Source organism: Ptychodera flava, chromosome 18, assembly GCF_041260155.1.
Source record: "Ptychodera flava strain L36383 chromosome 18, AS_Pfla_20210202, whole genome shotgun sequence".
Lineage (NCBI taxonomy): Eukaryota > Metazoa > Hemichordata > Enteropneusta > Ptychoderidae > Ptychodera > Ptychodera flava.
This window is the reverse complement of record NC_091945.1, coordinates 1,132,404-1,157,656: the sequence shown is the minus strand read 5'-3', so window position 1 is coordinate 1,157,656 and position 25,253 is coordinate 1,132,404. Positions and strand designations below refer to the sequence as shown.

At 36.0% G+C, this 25,253-nt stretch overlaps 1 protein-coding gene across 2 annotated transcripts; it reads left to right on the top strand.

The window, feature by feature from the left end:
* The first annotated feature begins 683 nt into the window (after positions 1-683).
* On the top strand, positions 684-24,404 carry LOC139117968 (uncharacterized). Of its 2 annotated transcripts, none has more exons than XM_070681227.1 (29): positions 684-1,016; positions 2,759-2,815; positions 3,231-3,367; positions 4,125-4,280; positions 5,531-5,640; positions 6,196-6,320; positions 6,743-6,898; positions 7,291-7,439; positions 8,019-8,222; positions 10,107-10,195; positions 10,368-10,454; positions 11,119-11,190; positions 11,733-11,912; positions 12,938-13,031; positions 13,308-13,491; positions 13,632-13,736; positions 14,698-14,846; positions 15,264-15,377; positions 15,936-16,053; positions 16,519-16,615; positions 17,653-17,752; positions 18,311-18,476; positions 18,584-18,682; positions 19,520-19,668; positions 20,018-20,131; positions 20,665-20,782; positions 21,632-21,728; positions 22,116-22,215; positions 22,746-24,404. In XM_070681227.1, exons 1-29 carry the CDS (start codon positions 989-991, stop codon positions 22,854-22,856), a joined length of 3,465 nt encoding a protein of 1,154 aa, XP_070537328.1. In that variant the 5' UTR covers positions 684-988; the 3' UTR covers positions 22,857-24,404. The 2 variants fall into 2 exon arrangements, with proteins under 2 accessions (XP_070537328.1, XP_070537327.1); XM_070681226.1 differs by having other exon boundaries at positions 3,228-3,367.
* The last annotated feature ends 849 nt before the right edge of the window (positions 24,405-25,253 follow it).

Below are 25,253 nucleotides of genomic sequence, written 5' to 3'. Positions count from 1 at the left end.
ATATTGTTTATCGAATTTTAACACCTAGAAACACGATATAATGGTACGTTATGATCATATGATTGAGAGTGTATAGAGCTAAGAATCCTTCTAGTTCTGACTGTCTGTCTGAATATTGCAGGATGCATGAAACAAGAGTAGCAGATATTCTTCCTTTGTACTGGAAGAAATTTGTGTTATATATACACAGTTAAATTTCAACAGAATTTCTCCCAATAAAGGGCACTACATAGTACCGGAAGCAATCCAACAGAGTGTCTCGTGGTGATCACGAGGCAGACTTCAACCCCATGTGATCTAAACAAAAATAGTTTATTTAGCGATTTTCTTTCCGTGTGCAAAAAAATGAAAAACATTTTCTGATCTCTTATCATCGAAGAATGGACAAAATGACACGACTGGTGTTTGTATGAACAATCAAATCCTAAAAACAAAACCTGAAATTATCACTTTCGCTTTGTGGTTGACGTGAACTACATGATAAAGTTCAAGGGTTTCATGTTGATCATTTCGAGGGGCGGTAATGCTACATTCTTAAGTTGCTAACTTCTCCGCATCGTTATCAAAACCCTTGAATACCAACAGCGTACTTTATCAGGGCAGCTTAGTACACTGATGACGTCATCTGACATGTATGAGTGAAATATTGGCATCTAATCGATATGTCGTAACCTTTGCAGCTGCGTTGATACATGCATCTGTTATAACCTGTGTGCTGGTGTCCACACATTGCCTGATACATGCATCTGTTATAACCTGTGTGCTGGTGTCCACACATCGCCTGATACATGCATCTGTTATAACCTGTGTGCTGGTGTCCACACATTGCCTCACTGAGAAGTGAAAATGTCAATACGTTGCTTACATATATTTGACGTGTTTGCATAACTATTTTGTCACATGGTTTGAGCAAGTTGCGCAAACCTCAGAACGCGTCTTGGAGTACTTCCGGAAATTTTGGAAAGGCGACATTTCTTCTAGCGATAGGATGATTTCGCCGATAAAATGCAATGTCGGTAAGTTTATGATAATAGTAAAGTATTTAACTGATGACTGACTTGAGATGCTGTAACAATTTCTGTAGATCTTGAAGTCTATCTATGGCGTGTCTTTCACTTTAGTTTCTTTTTAAGATAACTGGACAGGTGTATTTTCTTAGTATGGATTTCCGCGTGTGCATACGTTTTATTTTGCTGACCTGTAATATTGGTGCTTTACTTAAGCACTGATATCAAAATAACTGTTGATATGATCCACGGAACTTAAGATTTTTGATCCAAAATCATTTCCTCCTCTTTCCTTGTTCCTGATTGATGAAGTCGTCGTACACTACCACATAGAGCTGAATATATAATCTAGTCAATGCATCCCCCATGTACAACTACATAAATCACTATGCTTGTGCATTCAGAGTCACAATTAATAGCTTTGGGAATGACAATATAATGTAATAAAGCTCATACGACTTTTGATGGCTGTCCGAAAATCAAATTGATTACACTGAACTACCGTGACGAAAAGGCAAAACAACCACCTGACATGGTCGTGCTTGGTGACCATAAGGACAATGAGGACATTAATAATAGATCAAGTATCTTCTATTCGGTAAATACAAGAAACAGAATTCCGTACAATAACATTCAACATTGTTGTCCATGTTTAACCCTTAACCGTACCTATACCGACCAGACTCGTATTTACTTTGGTCGCAGACTACCCGTCTTTCCCGACGACACCAGTATGCATTGTATTTGCTGTCAACAAACAGTTCACAGATTTGCCATAGTTGATGGTATAGACAGGGCAGGGTCTACATTTGTTGTTAAAGTAGAAGTTGTCAAGAGCAAGAGATTGTTCTTTAAAAGTTTGCAAATTTGTCAAATTTTGTCGATTAATCAACATTTGTTATTGATGTGGAATTTATCAAGAGTAGGAGAATTTTCTTTTAAAACTTTGCAAATTTATCGAATTTTGTTGAATAATTGAAGCAAATTGGAATTACTTCAACAGACAGTTTTAATGACCTTCACATGACCTTCTATCCAAAGGCTGATATTCGGTGGTATGCAGTATTTAAAATTCAACAGTTTATTACGAAAGAAATGATGTCCTTGCTTGAAAGTAAGAGAAAATTGCAAGTCGGTGCAGAATTCAGTCAATGAGGTTGCCTGTTACAAAGGAAATTCAGTCATGATATCTCAATGTAAGGTCAGGCAGACTGAAAAGTTCAGCAGTTTACGAGCGCTCGGCAACCTTCGACCCTGGCAGAGGTTATCAAACTGCCGTGTATGGCAGTTACTATGCAGAATATACCTAGATGCCATCACTGATATTAAACTGAAAGAACACCTTAGTGACTGTCGGCTGAATAAATCCCTCTCATCGTTGTCAATCTTGATACTCACTATCCATGAATAATTCAAAGTCAGTCGTGTTAATTGTTGAAATTCTGTCAGAGTAAAGTCGCTGTGACAGTCTTTCTAAAGTGTTTACTGATTCAGAATAAATTGATCAACCCTTCATTGACATGTTTCTATCTCCGCATCAATACAAAATGTGTCGCTATCTTTATACCTTAGATTTTTCAAATCATATGAGTTAAGATGTGTCATTAGACAGTCTTCCATCAAGCAAATGTCCGTGGGACTGGAATATTAAAGAAAGTTCACTTAATACATGGCTGGCAAACTCTTCTTGTGCTCGTATCAAAATATGTGAACTACAGCAAATGAAAATTTATGACCCATTTAATTTACAGTGTTGAACACAGTAGTATTGGTGCTTTCATGGACTATACCTGTCATGAATCTTCAAGGTAATCGTATCTTTTGCTTTGAAATTTCAAACAATAATTAGTTTTTGCCGTGTTTGGTGTACCGCTATGCTTTGTAGTCTGCTTGGCTTGTCAAAAGTTGATTGTCAAGTCTACAACGATGGCATATTTAAATACTTAAGGTTGCAAGGAATCTATACTGAGCATGCGCTCATCTCATCAATTCACTTTCTATCTCCTTCAGTAAACACACTAAGAGATAGTTATTAAGAATTTGCATGAATTGCAATTTAATGCAATATGTTAATTTAAAACTCCATCTTTATCATTATGATGACATGTGATTCTATATCGATGGAAACATTGTAGAGTAATTCCTGATCGCAGAACTGGTTAATTCGATGAAGATGTTGTATGTCAGTTTTCTCATTTACATACGACTAAAATATTTCAGTAGACAACAGTGTGCACGCAGCTGATGCTGACCGAAAACCCCCTAATTTTTATGGACTGCCTTATGAAGGCGATGTACCAATCAATGCTCGTGTCGGTGATCACGTGCTGACAGTAGTGGCTCAGAACGACGGCGAGTTGGTGAGATTGTTGTTGTTATTATTATTATTACTATTATTTTTTATTTGCTTTTTTTTAAATTTACGATGAAATGCTCAACAGTATTAGTGGTATCTTACGCAAAGCTATTAAATATAGAAATAACGGACGACGCGTGACCATAAACGTTTATTATGGGCAAGGGCGAGAGGAAAGCCAAAATTAACGGGCGAGGCTTGCCGAGCCTATTAATTTAACGTTAATTTATTAATTTAACGTTAATGGTGAGCGCGGAGTCTGTAATTTCCATTATATTATCAAAGAACCCAAAAAACTGTCAAAAAATTTCCCACGCGAACGACAACGGGGCCCCAGAACTTGTCAGTGAGTAGTGCGGGCGCTGTAAAAACTTTGTAAATCCGGAGATTTTTTTTTAAGTTTATATACTTGGCCCATAAGTGTTCCATTTTATTTTGTGGGTGATGATGATCTTTGTACAATTTACAATGTACGTTTTAGCTGAAAAGGTACGATGTTTACGATATTGTCCATGTTCAAGGGCACTTAAACAAACCATTATTGCGCATTTGTGGTCGGTCACATCAGCTCGAGCAATTGAAATGCGACGGACAGGGCACGGTAATGTTATAAAGGAGAATAGAGCATTTCTCAGTCGATACGATAGGACAAAAACAGAAGGGCTAATTTTGGTTTTCTTTTAATTCTGAGTCTGCAACGATCGATGCAATCGCCATGGTAACAACCCCTATTTGCTCTAAAATACTGTTATCCTTTAAAGGGAACCTGCAATGCAAGCATAAGTTACAGTCTTCACGCTGACGACGATACATTGGCTCTCGCCCATTTTACAATTGATCCGTACAAGGGAGATGTATTGGTTGCCAGACGATTTGACGATGCAGAACAAGGACAATGGCAAACTGATATCTACGAGGTGAGTCTGCAGTCCCTCCACAGTCTGTTTGATAGATGAAACATTGGTAACGAAAATATCTTAGAGAATATGATAATTATGATAATTTCCAGACAATGGCTGACATTGCACGTTCTATGGTTTTAAGGGATCTTCTAAGGACATGACAATCTATTGATAAGCACTCAATATAGGGGATCAAATCGTACAATTTACTTTTATGCAGTCACCGCGTATCGCAAACCGATGTTTTAGATATTTTTACGCGCTGTATGAAAACAAAGCTCTGCCCATTTCAGCAGCTGATTTTTCGAGATATCTCCATCGTCTAGAGCAAAATAAAATCAAAATTTGAAGAGAGTTGAATTAATACCGACCGTGGTTTTACTAGGGGCATGCTCCTCGTCAAACTTGGAGTTGTCATGAAGGTGTTTTTGAATTCGGCTGGCATGGACTTTTGACAGCGATATCATCAACTCACCACACTGTACGATAAGTCCTAACCATCATTTAAAAATTCATGCTATGTGCGCTAATGACTGCATATTTACATTCAGACTGTACGCTATCAATAATCGTATGAATATTGTACTTTGATAGCAAGGGAGCATGAGTGTTCGCAATCGACTTTCCGGCTTCTCAAAATTTCTCAAATTTGTATTCTATACACAGAAGTTTTTCACAGACGATAGTGAGCCTCATTCAAATGTGGTTTCTTCGTATAACGTTTATCACCTTTTCTCCCATTATATCCAAAGTTAAAATCATACAGATCAATTGCTGAGCGTACATTTGCATTTAAATGTTACATGCACTGATGCTTTTTAACTATCCAAAGGACCAAAGACAAAAATGAACAATCATATTCATATCTTTCACTCCATTGTCATGGACACTAAATTCTCATATGTATACCACAGGTATACATAGAACTGATAACTGAAATGCTGAGTGGTGAAATATCTCATTACAAATTTATTAAGCAGATTTTGAAATGGGATATTTGCATTTGATATTTATATTTGATAAATCTATGTATAAACATGACAGAATGCCCTAAGACTGTAATATTAGGTTACACTGATGAAGATATTTTGCTGGTTGGCTATTAAGAGTCTAAGCACATAAATAAATAGATGTGCGGTAGTCATGGTAGAGTAGGAATGGCAGGGACATTTTTGTTGTAGAATGTTACTCAAATCGAAGGTATCGAAAGACAGTTCGAAGCTTTTCTGAATTTGAATTGGTTAATTTGTGTGTACTATTTTCAGTTTTTCGTCAGGGCAACCGATGATGGATGTTGGAGCAAGTACAGTGAAGCTCCCGTGAAAGTATTCGTTTGGGTTCAACCTATCTTTGATATACCTGGACAGATGTACAAGTAAGACTTAGACTTGTTTGTTCGATTGTTTGTTTGTTTGCTTGTTTGCATTCTTCTTGGTACCATTACGGAAGTGATATCGCCACAAATTGATGACGTCGTGCCTGCCATAAACAAAGCATAGTAGTCCATAATGGCGGCACTAACTGCAATCGGGGAAAGGTGTTATCCGATTGGGTGGCTGAATCTTTTCGTTATAACTAAATAATACAAATAGACTCCCTAAGTTGCTGTGAATTGTAACTATCAACCAATCAAATATAACCTTCCGAGCAAGCTGCACATCAGCAGACTGCAATGTATTGTGACTACCACTTCTGTAACGGTGCCTTCTCTTTAATCTGTCAAACCTAGCCTCTGACTTTACTACAGGCTGAATACTATCCATCGCCGCGGACGCCAACATGGCTGATGCCATCACAATAAATATTTGTACATTCTTCATGAAGGCACTCACCTGCTCTTCTGTCTTGCACTTATCGCTCTATTTTTGTCTTACCAAATCGTAGAGCTTTTTTATGATATTAACTTTAATATTCAATAAAAATTTCGCAGCATGAGTACAAGTCCTGTGGAAGGGGATGAACCAATGTCTTGGTGTGAAAAGATACCAGAGGCGTTTTACAATGGACCAATCAACGGATCGATTAAATACAGTATAACAGCTGGTGACGACAATGGTGAATATAATGGAACCATTTTTGTAACCGATCGATTTCTGATCAAAGTTTATCTTTGTTAATCGCACATCATCTTTCCAATACAAATATTTTAGCAGGAGGTATTTTGTACTTTGGCATCATGATTGGTGTTTTTCACGGTAACCAAGCAATGAAGATCACCTTTGATCTCAGACGACTGCCTCGACTCGTCTTTTAGTAGTCTGAGCTTTGATAGAACTGTTAATATGAAATCAACAGCAACATAATCACGAATAATCGCACCTCCAGACAACAACAAAGCTAATTATCATGAACGCCTACATATAGCGGTTGATATTTGGTGCACAATGTATCTATATACATCATTGAAATAAGTACAGGTCAAATAACGTTTATTATTGCAAAAATCTAATTTCTTTGCATGATATTGTATTTATCAGATCACTTCACAATAGATGAAGACACAGGAGAGATTTGTAACAAAGTGGAACTCGACAGAGAAGACATCGCTGAGTATAATTTACTGATTAGTACCTTTATAAAGAATGGTTCCGATGGTATTTCAGCGAATAAAGAGTCAAGTGCTGCATCCCTTGGTAACTGAATTCAATTTATGTAGTTGTGCTATTTTTGTCAACATCATGGATCCATAAGCTTAATGTGAAAATGTGAAATTAACATTAAATTGAGAAAGGGAAGAATACAAAACAGTTTTAATAGTTTATGGAATTTTTTTGCTCAGGAACTCTGAACACGTCAAAATTACTCATAATGTGATTTGAAATTCTGGGATAGTAGGGTTAAAATATTATGGAAGTTGTATTAAGAATATCGTCCTCTTGTCATTCTAGAAAGGATGGAGGAAGTAAACTCAAATATTTCATTCGCCGATTATCATTAAAAACTTACAAGCGTATTCATATATTAGTGATATTGTTAAATCTTCGTTGAAGCTTAAGACGTTTGATTTTTTTTCACTTTTCGTCAGATCATTGTCAAGACCTATTGCTGAGTGAACTGTGTGTATTGATAAGAGTAGAAGACATCAATGACAATTCTCCAAGATTCCAGAAAGACATCTACGCTATTGGCATTTACCATGACATTCCACCAGGAACCAAAATCATTAAAGTCACGGTAAAGGATACTATTGACGATTACGTCTAACTGTAATTAGAGTTATATTATCGTTTTTGTGTAGAAATCGTGAACCAGGGGCATGAAATTATAATTCATTCTAATTTTAATAGACGCGAAAATGTTTCACTAGTGCAGCGACATCAACAAACCCGTGGGTAGGAACTTGTGTCGAGTTAATACATAAAAAAATTCGGAAATGTTGTGAAGTCAACAAACTATTCCAAAAACTGGGATCTATATGTAATCGAAAAAGCAATCATCTCACATACAAGTTGAACAGGGACAGGAACAGGGTACTCCGATCCTAAAATTGCTTACAGATGCATATGCTATCGACTTTGGCGCCCTCAATATAATCCTCAGTAAAACATGGCTGGATACAACATTCCATTCACAATAGGTGGGATTCGTCACTGTCAGTGAGAGGATTCTTTTACTTTTGTTATTTCACTTTTCATTTACTTTCTCTAATCCACCGACCTCTTCGATTATCAAGCAATTTTACTGAGTCAATAGAAATACATTTCCGTATACGATTTATGTAGAATTTATTTTCAATATCTGAATTTCTTCTAGGCCGATGATGATGATATCGGAAACAACAGTGCATTGCTGTACGAGGTAGAAGATAACCTGAGTCAGTTTGCAGTCCAGCAATGGTCTGGAATGATCTACTTAACTGAACAATTAAATGCCGATGAAAGTTCAACCTATGAATTCTTTGTGAAAGCTACTGACAACTTCGGATATGGACTTTCCTCGGCTAATGCCAGGGTTAAGGTAAAAAAGTAAACTCCTTACTTCACATTCAAAAGATTTTTCAGTGTGGCGACGCCACTGAACTGTCAAATGGTTAAAACGTACAAGGGCAAACATATTACCTTTAATTTATAAAGAAAACAATTTCTCATCATGTAAAAAGTAGAGCGCGTTTCTGTGTATACAACTACCATTTTCTGATAACCAGATGTGAACTGGATGTTCTCACGTGGCTTACAAGGTTCATTACATAGTACACTTAACAGAACAATCAGATATCTGACAGATCAATATCTGTAGCAGGTTTCATCAACCTTCGCACAGTACTTTCGGAGTTAAATCACTAATTACAAAACCTCATTTAATATGCAAATGAGCTGTTTATTAACTTGACACTGCTCAATGCTTCATGGGACAATTAGATATCTCTCAGATCAAGAAGTTCAGTACGTTTCATTAAATTTAATGCTGTAATTTCGAAGTTACAAAGTTTATTAAATATGCAAATGAGCCCTTAAATAGCTTGACACTGCTCAGTGTTTCACGTGACAATTAGATATTTATCAGATCAATATCTGTAGCAGGTTTAATCAAATTTTGTGCACATATTTCAGAGTTATATCACTATAATTACAAAGTTCATTAAATATGCGAATAAACCCATGATTAGCTTCACACTACTAAATGCTTCACAACACTGCCAGATATCTGTTAAATCAGTATCTGCAGCAAATTTCATCAAATTTGGTGCAGTTATTTCGGAGTTATATGAATAATTAGAAAACTTCATAAAATATGCAAATAAGCTGTTTGTTAACTTGACACTGCTCAATGCTTCTCAGTACAATTAGATATCTATTGGATTAATATTTATAGCACGTTTAACCAAATTTTTACTAACTACAGAATTATATCATTAATTACAAAAGTTCAATAAATATGCAAATGAGCAGATAATTGACATGACACTCGCAGTATCTTCTTAATGTTCTAAGATTGTCATCAGTAAAAAGTTTCATGAAATTTTGTTCAGTATTTTTGTATATATGTCGACATTGTCATTAATGTTTCCATAGGAAACCATTTTATGAAAAAAATGATATTTCATAACTTCATTAATATGCAAGCATCGCCAACCAAAATCTAATCAATCTTGCCATTAGCATATGGTACCTGTATACCAAATTTGACTTGAATCCGTTGAGAGGCATTCTTGAGTTACAGTGTAAACAAACATACATACAGACAGACAGGCAGACATGTTGCTACGACACGTGAGTTAAAAATATCAATTTGTCAATACCTAATTTTATAACGTATTCCATCGTTGCTACCGAATTATTAGCAATCTGCATCATCATTGGAAAAGAAAAAGAAGCTCCCCACTTTCAAGCCTTATTGCGATTCACATCCCTGATATCAACAAAAAATTTTGGTACAGAATGCATTGTATACCTAGGCCTAGAATTGATTTACTTGAAGTTTTCAATTGTAGATGTACAGTAATTTACTACAGATCTAGAAGTAAGCTAAGCATATGCAATGTAATGTGTGTAAACGACAGGTGTAACTTATTAAACAGATGCGTACGTAATCATAAGCTTAGTGCAAATGTACGTTTCAATGCTCTTGCCTGAGATTTTTTCCAACAGACAGGGAAACGGTATTTTTGCCAGATTGAGGCATAGTTGTTTTTAAAATGGGGAAAACAAGTCTTTCAGCGTCTTTTCAGGCGGTAAAAGATTGTAATAGGATACTGAACGTAAATTGTTGGCGATGACGTTCCAGAATCTTTCTCCTGTTCCTTACTTTGATGCATGTTACATAAATGTATGATAATATCTTGTACTTCTTTTTGATCTTGATCTCGGTCACGTACTTTATTATTGTGTGTTCTTTCAAAAGATAATGACGACACGTATCAAAAACGCCATAATTATGACGTCATCTTCATCTGAGATGTACATCAAGCTGAACTCACAGGAAATAATCAGGTATGTTTGGTTTATTGCGTCGTTGTCTTGAGTTAGTTCAAAAATTGTTTTCAGAAAGATATCATAGATAAAGATAAACTTGAATTAAAAGTTAACACTTGTAAGTTTAAGAGCTTTGAGAGTGTATTTGAAAGTTTTATTGTAAAACGCCAGATTTATTCTTGATTAATAGTGATTTGCAAGACCATCTACGACTCGACGTCGCCATTTTGATCATCGGCCCGTCTGTATCAGAAAACCAAGTCATCGACATTGACCTGTAAGTATCAACATTATCGATGAATAGTCAAGCAATGAGTGTCTTCCTTTCATAAATACCAAAGAATATATATCAATTAGCAAAACTAAAGAAATGGCCAGAAATGTAAACTGCGTTTTCCGTTGTTAAACGGACAAAGTCGGCCATTTTTCATGAATTTTGTTTGATGCAAGATACTAATTATTTGACTTGTTGAAAGATACTGAGTAAATGGGTGACCATGCATATATTCGACTCCGGTTTTTGACACGATCAATGAAACCATCGCGAAAATGGATTAATGGTGATACAAGGATTTAGATGGATTGAAAGTATACATGGCAATGTTTAACGATGGCATGTGTTCTTCGCAACATAACTTCTCTGCATTATGCAAACTGAAACAAATTAACAATGTGTTCTTCGACAGACAGACAGACAAACAGACGAGCACATATATACACGCATTCACATATACATGTTTATTTGAACCACACACACACACACACATACACACACAGGTAAATTACATACTGAGCGCACATATGTATGTATGTGAATATGTGATTAAAAGGCATAGTTCAATCCATCTAAATCCTGCTATCATAAAACAAGGAAATGTGGCGACTTCTTATTTATGGAAATGTTAATTTATTTTTCATAACATGAATTATCTTTTTACCAGAACTGACGTTTGGTTTACGTGCACCTATCCTCAAACGCATACGGTTGTGGAGGGAGAACATATTATCGAGAAGTGAGTTGATTTACCAAGTTGACATATTAAAGCCAGGAAAGCTTACTCCATTCTGTAGTGTTCATCGATCAGAATTTAACGGGAATATTAGCTTTCTTTTGTCATGTTGTCTGAAATGGTCTTTTACCGAACAAAACATTTAAGGCATGCGTTACAAGTAGACTCCTTCAGTATTTCACATGGATGTATCAAATGAAAATTGCCTATGCAATATCCTTCCCTGTAGTAGATATTTTCTTCTTTTCTTCTGTCGACAGAGGGCGATATTTCACATTGAACTAATATTTTCACTGATTGACGTAATGAACCCTTTGAGCGCCAAAGTCAATTGTTGCCTTTGAAAAATGTACCTCAGTCAATTTTTTTCAGATTTTTGCCCGAATTTTGATAAAAGACTGCAGCCAATCAAATACAATGGTCATTAGGTCCACAATTATCAAATTTATTACAGAAAAGTTCAAAACAATTGGTAAAATATTGTACTAAAGTTGTGATTGAAAAAATTACAGCACTCAAAGGGTTAAAGTATGTTCTATTTTCAGTCCCTTGCCAGCCGAATTCGAATCAAAATGGCGCATAACGTCCACTGTCTTGGGCCATACCGGACGATGGCCAGTCTCTGCACCCGTCGACTGTGCATCAACCGCCGGTCTCATCGCCGCCCTTGTCACGGTCTTCGTTTTGCTTGTATTGGCGATAATCTACATCGTTTTAAGAGAAAGGTTTGTAAAGTTTGGAGCCGTCATTATTCATGGTTTGGAGATATATACATATATATATATATATATATATATATATATATATATATATATATATATATATATATATATATATATATATATATATATATATATATATATATATATATATATATATATATATATATATATATATATATATATATATATTAGTGTCTCTGTCTCTGAACCAGCAGTTCAAGTTTGCAGCACGTTTTATAGATGTTCTGGCACCATAACTGAGCTTCAGCTTAATCTGTACATCTATGGCCTAATCAAAGTAGACATAACAGTGGGGCAAGATGTTGAAGAGGATATAATCAGTGGTTAGCTTCGAAGCTTTATTCTTATAGCATGACAAAGTAACTTATAAAGTTGTAATTTGGTATGTTATTGATGACATTTTTGTCCGCTTGAGTATTTCATCAAATGGACGAATAGATCATAATAGTGATAAGATTAATATGCTAAACGTTGATGCTTCCCAAAAGAAGTAAACAGCAATCCCGTAGAGATTTTCGACTCGGTAAAAGTTGTATACCTTTGCTTATACAATTTCCTTATTATCCTTGTTCACTGGTAAGAAATTTAATGATTTGGACTAACTTGCATATGGATAGATTGATAGATTGATTGATCGATACATTGATGGATCAGACACCCTTGCACATATATACAGATATAGATATATAACAGGGGGTGATCAACAATCTTTTTGAAGGCCACCAGGTTTCTCCTTGGGACAGGAATTTACTCAAATTTCGGAGTTTCAGATGAATTCCTCTGACCCAGGGCCATATAAACAAGGATGGGTCTCTTATTTACTACTTGTCTCGCCCATTGCATTTTGATTTATTGTATCTTGATTTGGGTTACTCTGAGAGGAATACGTAGTGTACGGTTTATTCCCAGTTATCCCCAGTCAAGGAGAGGAATCCGTACTGTACGGTTGTTCCCAGTTTCCCAGTCGAGGAAAGGACCATCATTCTTGTTACTTTGTTATTTTCCAGACAAATGATTAATCCACCGTTTTTGAAATACTTGAGTCGTTCGTACGATCCAACACAGAGAGAAAATGGATATGAAATTGAAGTACTCACTCAGGTTGGTACTAATAAATACATATCACGATATATTCGCATTTACCTGAATCCTCAATAGTGGAAGCCATATTGCTTTTTTCTCCCATTTACCTTTAGACGAACAAGTCAATATCGTTAACTCACGTCAAGTTCTAAGGTTGTTCGTCAGATTTATCTCAAACAAAACGACAAACATCGTAAAACTATCAAAGGGCAATTTCAAGAAGAATTAATGAAAATCATAAACTTCAGAACGAGCTTTGTTTATGAGAATGTATGCTCTCTTCGCATTTTATAGCCTGCTACCCAGGAGCAGCCACGCAACTTTGATCCAGCTCACGAACTGAAGAGATCAGACATCACAGTGCTGCACAAACTTGGAGAGGGTAATTTTGGTACCGTGGAAAAGGCAAAACTGGCAAATCTTGCCGGACAGAGAGGCGCCATTGATGTTGCAGTGAAATCCCTAAACCGTGGTGTTGGTAAGATTTTTAGGATTTTCTGAACGGTTTCATTGAAGTGAAATTTTCGTTGTTTTTCTTTACAATTGTGGGATATTTTACACCAAATGCTTTGGTTTTGTTTCAGCAATCTTATTTATATTCATTTTTTATCCTGACAGAAACGGAAAAAGCGAAAACTGAATTCGAAAAAGAATTGAAAGTGATATCTTCACTCGATTACCATCCAAATATTATAGCTTGCATCGGATTCGTCACTGTTGGAGGTAATATAAACAGGAATCAACTTGGGTTACTATCATTGACACACACATTCTGGGTACCTCGTTATCTTAATCTCATTTACCAGACATATTGATGTCACTGTGCCATGTTTACATCGTTTTCATTTGCTTCCACACCTTTTTTGCCATGTAAGAATGTACTTAGTTCTTAGAATATATATATATATATATATATATATATATATATATATATATATATATATATATATATATATATATATATATATATATATATATATATATATATATGTATCAGTGGCTTGGTGTCAGTTCAGGCAATGTATAGTGCTCGATGCGTTTCCGCAGGGCGTAGGTATTGCTAGACGTGGAACTTGTCGTGATTACTCTACAGACTGTTTCATGCGCTTGGCAATCGTCAGGAGTCGATTGACGATTGCCAAGCGCATGAAACAGTCTGTAGAGTAATCACGACAAGTTCTACGTCTAGCAATATATATATATATATATATATATATATATATATATATATATATATATATATATATATATATATATATATATATATATATATTATTTCAAGTACAAAGTAATGAAATCTATTACTTAAGTTTCATGCATCCTGCAATCCTCAGATAGAAGATCTGAGGATTGCAGGATGTATGAAACTTAAGTAATAGATTTCATTACTTTGTACTTGAAGTAATTTGTTTATATATATATATATATATATATATATATATATATATATATAATATATATATATATATATATATATAACACAAATCGCTTCAAGTAGAAAGAAATAATATATGTTACTTAAGATTCATTAATCCTGCAATCATCAGACAGACAGATAGAACTAAATTATCTTAACATCTTCATTTTCATTTCCATGGTTGGGACGTATGTGGTGTATTTTAATTCACAACATAGCAGTGAGTCTTTTTGTTGCCTATTATATACACCCATCATTGTGTTTCAGATCCGACGCTGTTTGTTTTTGAGTTCGCACCGGAAGGAGATCTGTTAAACTATCTTAAAAGGAAGAAAGTTGATGGTATATCTCAAGAGAAGCTCGTCAACTTTACCCTCGATGTCGCAAAGGGAATGGAATTTCTTTCCTCCAAGGCAGTAAGTAATTATATTCCAACGCTACAATAGATATATTTCCGGATCGTAGGCATTTACTCGGGTTACATAACAACCATCAGGCGGTTTATTCATCTGACGGTCACTGTGAACATTTGTTAATACATACTGGCAGGTGTCACCTAATATGGCTGTTGAGCAACCGTTTTGAATTTTTTTGCCAGGAATTACTGCTTCTCTATATTCTGCAACATTTCCTTTCAAGTCGGTTTATGAAAACTAGCTCTATAGTTTATATCCTCATCAGCAATGCAGTTTCGATTTGCTACATCCTGAAGCTCTTGACAGAAACGCCTGGACCCTCATCTACATGTGATACATGAACAAGACAATTTTTCTTTATGTTTCCTGTCATATTATCAATCGTACAAGATAATGACTCCGATATATTGATTTCAGATCATCCACCGTGACTTGGCGGCCCGAAATGTCCTGGTCGGAGATAAAGACACGTGTAAAATCGCCGACTTTGGTTTGTCTCGTTTAGGCGAGATCTACGTGAAATTATCAGAGGTAATTGCGTAATGCGGCACACTTTTGTACAAACAGGATGAGAAATAATATTCCTGTGGCAGGCATACGGCAAACATCAAAGTTTAATGTATTCTACTTGCTCACATTGAGTGGCATTACAGCGGCTTTACTTACAAGGAAGCTCTGCTGACGGTTTGGTGTATACAGAAAGTTTCATTAGGGATACAGCAGTTAGTAACGACATGTTATACATACAGCAGGTTTCATGTCTTAGGAAGGTAGCATATATGTTGTCAAAGGACTGCTGCAGGTCTGGTTTACCATACTGCTATCTTTAGTGGTCATATATTCCTGCACAAAACCTGTACGTGTGATAAAACCATCTATGTACTGAGTCGATGAAAATCTGATGGAATTTGCGAGAGAAAGACCAACGTTATCGAAATTTATTTATTTGTTTTCGGGAAATTCGAATTATGATTTACAGGTTGGAAATTTTGCATTTTGATCTTAAAAAATACATTCCGCAAAGCAGACTCATATGGTTTCCCAGTTTTCAGGAAATCATAGCCACATTTTGATATAATTGTTTGCCAGGATAAGATTCCGATATACTGGACTGCTCCTGAGTGTCTTGGCGATACTGAACCAACGTACAACACCAAAACAGATGTTTGGTCTTTTGGTGTCGTCATGTGGGAGATAATGTCACTTGGTGAGTTATATTCCCTGACCTACTGGTTGTGAAATGGTGATTTCTGACGTTTGCGAATTCTATGAAATACCAACAACACTAGCTTTTTAAGTTTCACGTGGTTTTCTTTGCTCTGTGACTGTATCATATCTTATCCAGCTTACGCATAGTTCGTTCACAGAGTAATTCTCTAAAAACTGCACAGAATCAACTGAAATTAAGCTATTATAAACTTTTAAGGAATTGGTGTTCGCTTCATATGGCCGCATCCAACGACGGGGGCAATGGTTCTTACAAAATTTATCGTCATGGGAAGGTTGCTGCTTTAGCCATGTCAAAGTCAAGTGATAGCACATTGATAAAAATACTATATTCGGGTACCTTTCAAAATATCCCTAAAAGTTACGTTCAAACTCCTTTACAAGTTTAAGAATGAAGCGGACTGATCTTTGAGTCTGTTACTGTCTTTGTTTTTCATCTCTTAAGGAGACAGACCATACTCTGCCGGCTTGAGTAGAAGGATTAAATCTTTCCTTGAAGGAGGTGGTCGTTTGAAAAAACCAAACGAATGTTCTGACCGTGTGTAAGTTTGACTTTTATTCATGAAAGAAGATCTAAGTGCATAAAATTGCGCTTTATCATCCATGTCTCTATTGTCATGTTAAAAATCAATCAAATTGCACTGGTACAAAGACTTGAGAGTTTATCGTCTATGAAACGTCTGTAAAAATTGCTAACAAGTTGAAAACAGGACTTAGCCGTTACTCAATGGTGTCATGCTACATGTGTCCCCTGTAGCAATCATCATCACCGTCGTCTAATGATTGCTACAGAGGACACATGTAGCGTGAAAATCAGAGTAACGCGGCGCCTAATTACTGTCTTCTACTTGTTATCAATTTTTACCGTATATAAATATATAAATAAAACCTTATTATTGACTAGCGATATACGTAAACAATAATACTGAAAGTGAAAGGTTATTCACAAAATAATGGCATTTATATCCGAGTACATCGTGCAGGTGGGAGGGCCCGGGGGCAATACCGAAGAAGACAATGCACCAGGTACGATGTATTTAACACCTTTTAGTCTAATTTTGCCAGTAAAAATTATAGCGTTTTGAGGAAGCCCGTCGTGCATTAAATTAAACGACTACGAGCAGATTGGGAACGTATTCTTAACAAAACGAAATTTCAGAACGAAATTTCACACCGCGCAGCGCATAACACGTGGTATAAATTATAGTTCAGCAGCATAATTTTAGGTAAATTAACAGGTTTTTGACTGACCATTATTTACTTCGCGATGTACTGAATGTTTAGATGTATGTTTTCTGTAAATATGTAAAATCTTTTATTTTTTCTACTGTGCTGATGTACAACTTAGTTCCGTGCATCTTGCATGAATTTAGGACGCACTTACCTCACATGGACAACTTACCCGATACACTTCACTGCAGCCGATCAGTCGAGCTACATTTGCTCAAGTCTTCAATATTTTTGCTTCTGCGACTTTTCAACATATACTGTGCACGACCCTTTACTGTGTTTCAAACCATTCATAATATTCCTCACGTGACACAAAACAATCACACCATTTAATACCTTAATTTACTAGCTATCTAGTCATGAAGAAGTGTTGGGATTTGGATCAAAATAACAGACCGCATTTTATAACACTGGTTGCTGAAATTGAAGATATTCTCGCTGATGTCACCGTAAGTCTGTCGTTAATAGCACTCTTGATTTTCTAGATTTTGGTGTCGTTATTTCTTGCAAATGTGTTTTGCCTTTTATTCTTCTAGTATGTTGACGCAAGATTATCGATTTGTAGGAACAGAGGAAATAAAATGCGGTTTTAACCATGTCAAGATACCATTAAACCCGTCTTCGTGGAAAATTCTGAGAAAATAGTGACCATGGTCCTTTATCTGCCATTAAATTCAACCTCCCTAATTCCATCTAAACACTAAAGAAAGATTTTCACATTAATTATGGTCTTGTGATTTGCATACAATTTTGTCACTTGTCAACTCGAGTAATGAAATTTCAGCGATTTAAACGGAGTTGTTTACTTTAAAGACAACATTGTTTTTATCCTGTAAACTTGACTGACCTGTGTGACTAATTTGAAATTTACAACCGTGCAAAATTTACATCTTGCCCAATTACAAAATAAAGTAGTTTTAAAAATGTTCCTGCGGTAAGTTTGAGAATACCTTCTCACATTTACTTTAATTGCAATTTTCATGTAATGATTTATGTTTAATCAACAGTCTCCTAAGTTTCCACCGCCTCAAGAACTGAAGAGATCTGACATTAAACCAATCTGTGAACTCGGAGAAGGAAAATTTGGAACCGTTCAAAAAGCCACGTTGGAAAACCTTGGAGGACAGTTGGACACCATCGAAGTCGCAGTCAAATCGCTCAAACTCGATTCTGGTAATGAAAGTATATTTTCTTGTTTGTGACTGTACTGGCATATCTTGATATTTCATACAACGGGAAGATTTTTTCAACGGAGATATTTTTCTATTCTTACTCCATAGAATCGTACGAAGCGGTGTTTGCGAAGGAGTTGAAGGCGATTACGTCACTCGAACACCATCCCAACGTCATCGCTCTGATCGGTTACGTCACTGATGACGGTAAACGACAGTTTGTATTTCCTAGTTGTTCTCATGTCACAATCAGGGTAATTAAAATTATTAGAGAACGACTTTTATTGAGTCTTAGAAGTCTTAAATAAGTCTATAACATTAATAATAATAATATATTTATTTCTTAAAAAAACGCATTCCAGAAACGTTTCAGTGCGCTGAACACAACTGTTTGAAAGATACAAAAAACAGCGAAACTCGAAAAACTACAATTACGAGTAAAGTTTAGTAAAAGATGGGTCTTGAAACAACGTTTAAAAGATGTAACATTTTTGGCGCAACGAATCTCTGAAGGCAGTGCCGTGCATTCCACAGCAAAGGAGCACGTACCGAAAAAGCTCTCTGACCGTAGGACTTATTAAAATAGCCGCGAGGGGGAGTTACACGCGCTTTTTCAGAAGATCGCAGATTTCTGTTCGGTACATACAGTGTCAGATTGATTAATTATACATTAATGTATCTGCTGAGAAGTTTGCTCTCGAAAATTAGGCATTGCAATCCAACCATAGATTCTGCAGAAACAGAAAAGCAGAACGTAGTTTTTTATTTGGATAGAAGAAAATTGTAGTAACCAGCAATCTCTTAGAAGAGTAAGTGTTCACAATTAACTTTTGATTTGCATAGAAGTTTGCTACATGATCCTATGCTGTATTGACAAGTTCATTCAGATTCAGCCATCCAGATCTAGTATATGCATCCCGTGAAATTGTGTGCTTCGATTTTATAAAAAACGCAATCTTGTTCTCTCAAGTTTTTCAACACACTGTAGATGTTGCATAATGTTAGCTTAGTGCTAAGTGCCAATGTGGCGATCATGTATTTCAGATCCAATGCTTCTTGTGTTCGAGTTTGCCCAGAATGGCGATTTGTTGAAGTATCTCAGAAAGAACAAAGGCGTCGGTATCAAGCAAGACAAGTTGATGAACTTCATTCTTGATGTTGCCAAAGGAATGGAATATCTTTCCTCGAAATCAGTAAGAAGGATTTGTCGATAATTAATGTTCATATTCTATTTGTAATGTCAGTTCGATTTGAACAAGATAAACATGTATCGACGGCTTGAAATCGAGAAAAGTACTGCAAGTTCGCAACTGTAAAATTTATTTTTATCAGATTGTAGTAAATTTGCAAACAAAAATGAGAACTTTGTGAAGTTTTTCTTCCCCGAAAAAGGACAACCCTATGGCAAGGGGTATCTATCAGTACGTGTGCGACTGGAAGGCAATTTATCGGTGACTTCAAATATGATCAGTTTCAATAATTCTAACTAATGTACACTAACTTCACATTAATAATTTATGTACTATCGTCTTCACATTGCAGATTATACATCGTGATTTAGCAGCTCGCAATGTCTTGGTAGGAGAGACAGAAATTTGTAAAATTGCAGACTTTGGCTTGTCTCGGATCGGAGAGACTTACGTAAAGCTTTCCGAGGTATTATCAGCATCTTTAATTTTGTTTGTGTTTATTTTGTTCACACAATTTGTCACGCTCACAGAACATTATGTATAAATATGACTACAGCACGTCACTGGAAGTACATTGTGACACAGTCTATAGCGTTCGTCCATTCATTTGAGACAGAGCATCGTATGCCTTTACAAAATGCGTTTAACAGTCCTTATCAAAAGTAAGTCTGAGAATTGCAGAAGTTGTCTCTCGTTATTCTTGCATCTTATGTTAATATTTTGAGAACAAAAAAAATCGTGGTTTTTCCTTGTGTCCTGTGTATGTTGATAATTCTTATGTGCGCTGATTGTCCATATGCATGCGTACCGCTTCTCTTCCTGTGTACAAACAAGCGTGTACGATACGCGAGTCCTGTAGATACGAGGTTAAAAATGAACAATTTCTAGCTGTATTAATTGACAGTATTACATATTTCGTCTTCCTTAAACACCACTCATATACATGTAAAGCGTAACTTGTTATATTTTATAAACCGTTCCACGTTTTCTCGCTCGCAGGACCAAATTCCCATTTACTGGACTGCTCCTGAGTGTTTAGATCAGCAAGAACCAACGTACAACACCAAAACAGATGTCTGGTCTTTCGGTATTGTCATGTGGGAAATTATGTCATTCGGTGAGGGTTTTTTCTGTCATCGTGCAAGAGCCGATGCTCGATAAAAAGGAACGATTTCAAGTTCAATATCGTGTCATTCAAATGAGCGATGCTATCAAATGAGCAGTCCCTTTCCTGACATTGCCTGACATTTCGAGGACAAACTAATTCAATTTTTATGTGGGCAGTAACGTTACAACAAAATAGTACAGTGTTTTAGCAGTAAGATGCGCGATTTCTCTATTAAGAAAATAACTCGGTTTTCTGCACTATTCCACCTGTAGGCAGCCAAGTCCTGCGGATTTATTTATTCATTTATCTATCCATCTATTTATTTATTTTGCTTGTATTGTTTATCATGATCATGCAAAACACTTCTGTCAGTGGCTAAAAACACGTTTTCAAGATGTGATATATGCATTCTTTGTTCTCCGTCACAATACACATAGCGATACTCATCTTTATATGAGGAGAACATTTCTCCGGGGTCAATTTTTTTCTCCAGAAACTATTTTCTGCAGTGATAATTGGGCTTCAAAACAACTATTAATGAATACTATCACATTATTCGTCAGTCTTCCACTTACGCAAATTACTGAGAGAGTATGGAATAAAAAAGTGTTTTGCTGAATTTCTGAAAGATCTGTCACTACAGGGTTTTTTCCTGTTTGTAACAATCTTTTCAAATTCGTGGCTGGCAACTCTGCTGTTTCTTCTTAAGAAGAATTGGGAAGGCCATGCTTGTTTTTGTTGTTCAACGGTGTGAGTTTCGCAATGAAACAAAAACACAGTATAGTTACAGTTATACATTTTCTTTCACAACTTCATTTAAACGAACATTGATGACATTATTCTTTTCTGTCATCAAAGGGAAGAAACCATACGCAGCTGGTATGAAGTCTAGAATCAAACAATACCTTGAGAGTGGAAATCGTTTAAAACAGCCAGATGACTGTCCGGATCAAGTGTTAGTAAGATTCATCTATCATAAACAAACTTTCATGAAAATATTTGTTGACAACCTTTGAGGTTCAAAACATCAAATTTTGTCCATATTTGTGTGATCAATCAGACGATTTCACCTTTATTAATTGCCATACGAGTGAAACACTCAGTACTGTCCATCAAGATCTCCTAGTCTTTCACCATGGACTCATTTTATACGAAGTTGTTACACGGAGCAGCATAATTCATACATCTTTTTTCGCATATGAGATGAATTCGGCTCGAATAGCTTTGAACTTGGTGGATTCAACGTCGCTTTATCATAATATTGTATTCCAACACATAACTATTTTCAAAAATTACATTGCAAGTCAATCTCACCAACAAATACACGGACTAATTTCTTCAGCTTCGATGTAATGAAGAAATGTTGGGAACTTGATCAAAATGACAGACCATCATTTAGGAGGCTTGTGGTGGACGTCGACAGTATACAGCGCCACCTAAAGGTAAGGGTGATGTACTTAGAAACAGACAACTGTGATTCAAACCAGACGTTAGTATGGCAAGTTTAAAAGTAGTCTCGTCACACAAGACCGAATCAATGTGCAGCATGACGCATTCAGGACACCAAGCTAGTAGTTTCATTCACAAAAACAAGTACGTCTCAAGCAAATGTTATCAAAACCATAAATAAAGAAAGTGAATTAACATTTCACAGACAGTTGGTGATTTTGTATCTGCAAATATCGTAGTTTATTTACACGTTCACATTGTTCAATATATTTTACGATTCTTTGGGATTGTCAGATTAAGCGAATGTACAAATGAAAGGAAAGTATTGAGGTGACTGTCGGTGTCTTAGATAAGATTAACCCTTAGTAAACATGTATATCCTTGAACGGATTGTAAAGGTAAATGGGCAATAGAAAGGTAACGAGAGAGAGAGAGAGAGAGAGAGAGAGAGAGAGAGAGAGAGAGAGAGAGACTCGTAACTGTTTATTTCATTCTCTCAACATTCTCTTACTTCGTTTCATAGGATAACCGCAATTCCGCTGTTGACGAATATCCTTCAGAAATTTATGACGACGTTGACATCGGAGCACAGCTGGAGGAGACTAATGATTACGACGACATCAGTATAGGATGACGTCATAAATGTTATAAGATGATGATATGTCACAAATGTTATAGGATGATGTCACGACCATTGCATACAATCAATTGTAATACGTTGAATGGCAACTTCAGGGACTCTGCACAAGTATAAAACAAGACGTGTTGTAATTTTGTCTGTGTTGATATTTTTATTGCTCTTTTGCCAAGGGGTAATCATGGATAGGAGGTGACATATCTACATTATATTACACATTTCTTGCCTTTTGTAATTTTGTTTCTATTCCACGTTTTTAACTTTAGTTTTTCCATAAACGGTTCTAAGATGTAATCGAGTTGCCAGTTTAACTTCATGTGTAAGTCAGAAATTTTGCCTGTCATGTAGATACCGTTGCATGGTACTGTTACAAAATACTGAAAAGACTCTGAGATAATTACTCTTAATAGTGGAACACATCAGCATATCAGCTGTATCTGAAAACTAGTTTTGCCGATAAAAAAAAGAAAATTGATGTAGTGTTTATCAGGAAATGTACATAAGACTGACTGTTGTGAACACACGTGGATGAACGCAGTCAGTTTGCATGTGAGTCACAGAGTTAACAGGCAAAGTTTGGTGGCCATGGAAACACGTGTGTCTCAGCAGGTTAATCATGACAGGAGCTGAATAAACATTTTAAGTCTGGTGCTGCCGCCGATCGATGTATGAAATACGCACACGGTGTAATTTATTACAAATTCAGTTCTCGAGTCAGGCTAACTTCATGGTGAAGGCAAGAACAATTCATTCATCGATTTAGGTTTCTCGTTACCTAGCAATAAAATCAATCAGGGTTGCTCAGCGATGTCTCCCGGTGTACATATATGTGTCCGTGTACGAAATATAGTTGCCGACCTCGGTAGTCAGTAATCATGATCCCATACGTTTAACAGGATCACTATATTAGGTCAGAGGGTTGTCAAGTCTTATATATCACGTCAAGATAATATCGTTATGACACGAGTTCTTTAATTAATGCCACATTGTAATCAACTCAAAAATAGTTGTGTTTTTAGTGTACATAATATTGATTACCTGTAAATAGGAAGTTTTCATTCGGACGCTTTACAGAATAGCCTTGATTTAGTCGCCTTTTCATTGATGCCAGCAATGCCCCAGCTCTACTGTCAAATTCGAATTCTATGTATATGTATACTATGAGGGAAGGATGAACTTCGGGTGACCGTTGAGGGCGCTAAAAGTAATCCTCATGTGGTAACCAAAATTAGAGTCGGCTGATTCATGAGAAATAACTCCTTAGGGTACTTTATTTCTACAGACACCGAAGACGTTTGTTTGCTTCTGCTTTTCTTTCATCCCCATACCTTCAATGAATCTTTCTATGAAGTAAGTACGGTACCAGATGACAATATATATGTAGTGCTTCTGTGAGGTGGTATCTTTTTTTATTCATTAATGTTGCCTTTCCTTCAAAATGTGAATCCCTTTGTCTGCCTTTCATCACTGTTACTGGTCTTATGCCTGAAAGAAACGGTCAGTTTATAGTCCGGATGAAATAAAGTCATCTATGAATCCACATAATTACGGTGGTCTTGTTTCTCTGCCTTCAAGTTGACACTTATTAACTTTTTCCCAGAATTATTTTACCTCTGTCGAGCTAGCATAATAAATATATTCATTTTAACGTCTACATGAGGTCATTGACCTTAATTTATCAAACATTCATTCATTTTCATTTATTTCTTTAAGGTAGTATGCGCCCCAAAAGTGAAAGACTTCAACTTTTGCTCAAACTCTCCTCAATGAAACTTTCAACCATTCTCTTACCAAATCAACAATAAAAATCGGGGGTCACCATGCAAAGTTTGGAACTAGAGAAACAAATTACCAAACATTTTGCGATGTTTGAAATTCAAAATGGCCGCCATCTCTGTGTTAACTCTATCGGGAGAAAATTAAATTTTGGATTGTCGAAAAACTAGGACGGTGAATTTTTCTTTCTCGAAGCGCTTTAAAATGAGTGGTAGATCAGAAAAGATTGTAGAAATTTGAGAGTTCGAAAATCTGTCCTCGAGGCACGTTGTACCTTAAATCAACGCATCCATAAGGGATTTCCATGCATTAATAAATGAAATACAGCTCATCTCACATTCAAAACATAAGACTAAGATAATCAAAATTCAGACTGAAAATAAAATACATATAAAAATGAGGAGTTAAGCAGACAAAAATAGCATCGCAAAATAAACAGTAAAATCACTTAAATGAGCCCGATAAAAATGTATAACTAAGTCAAGAAAATGAAAATTATCTGTAAAATGCATTGGCAAGAACAGGCGACTGGTATCTAAACGAATGGCAGTAGGCTTTGGGAATATGAAACTTACTTCGAGTGTTGTAGTGATGTACAGGTGAATTTTGGACGAGGTT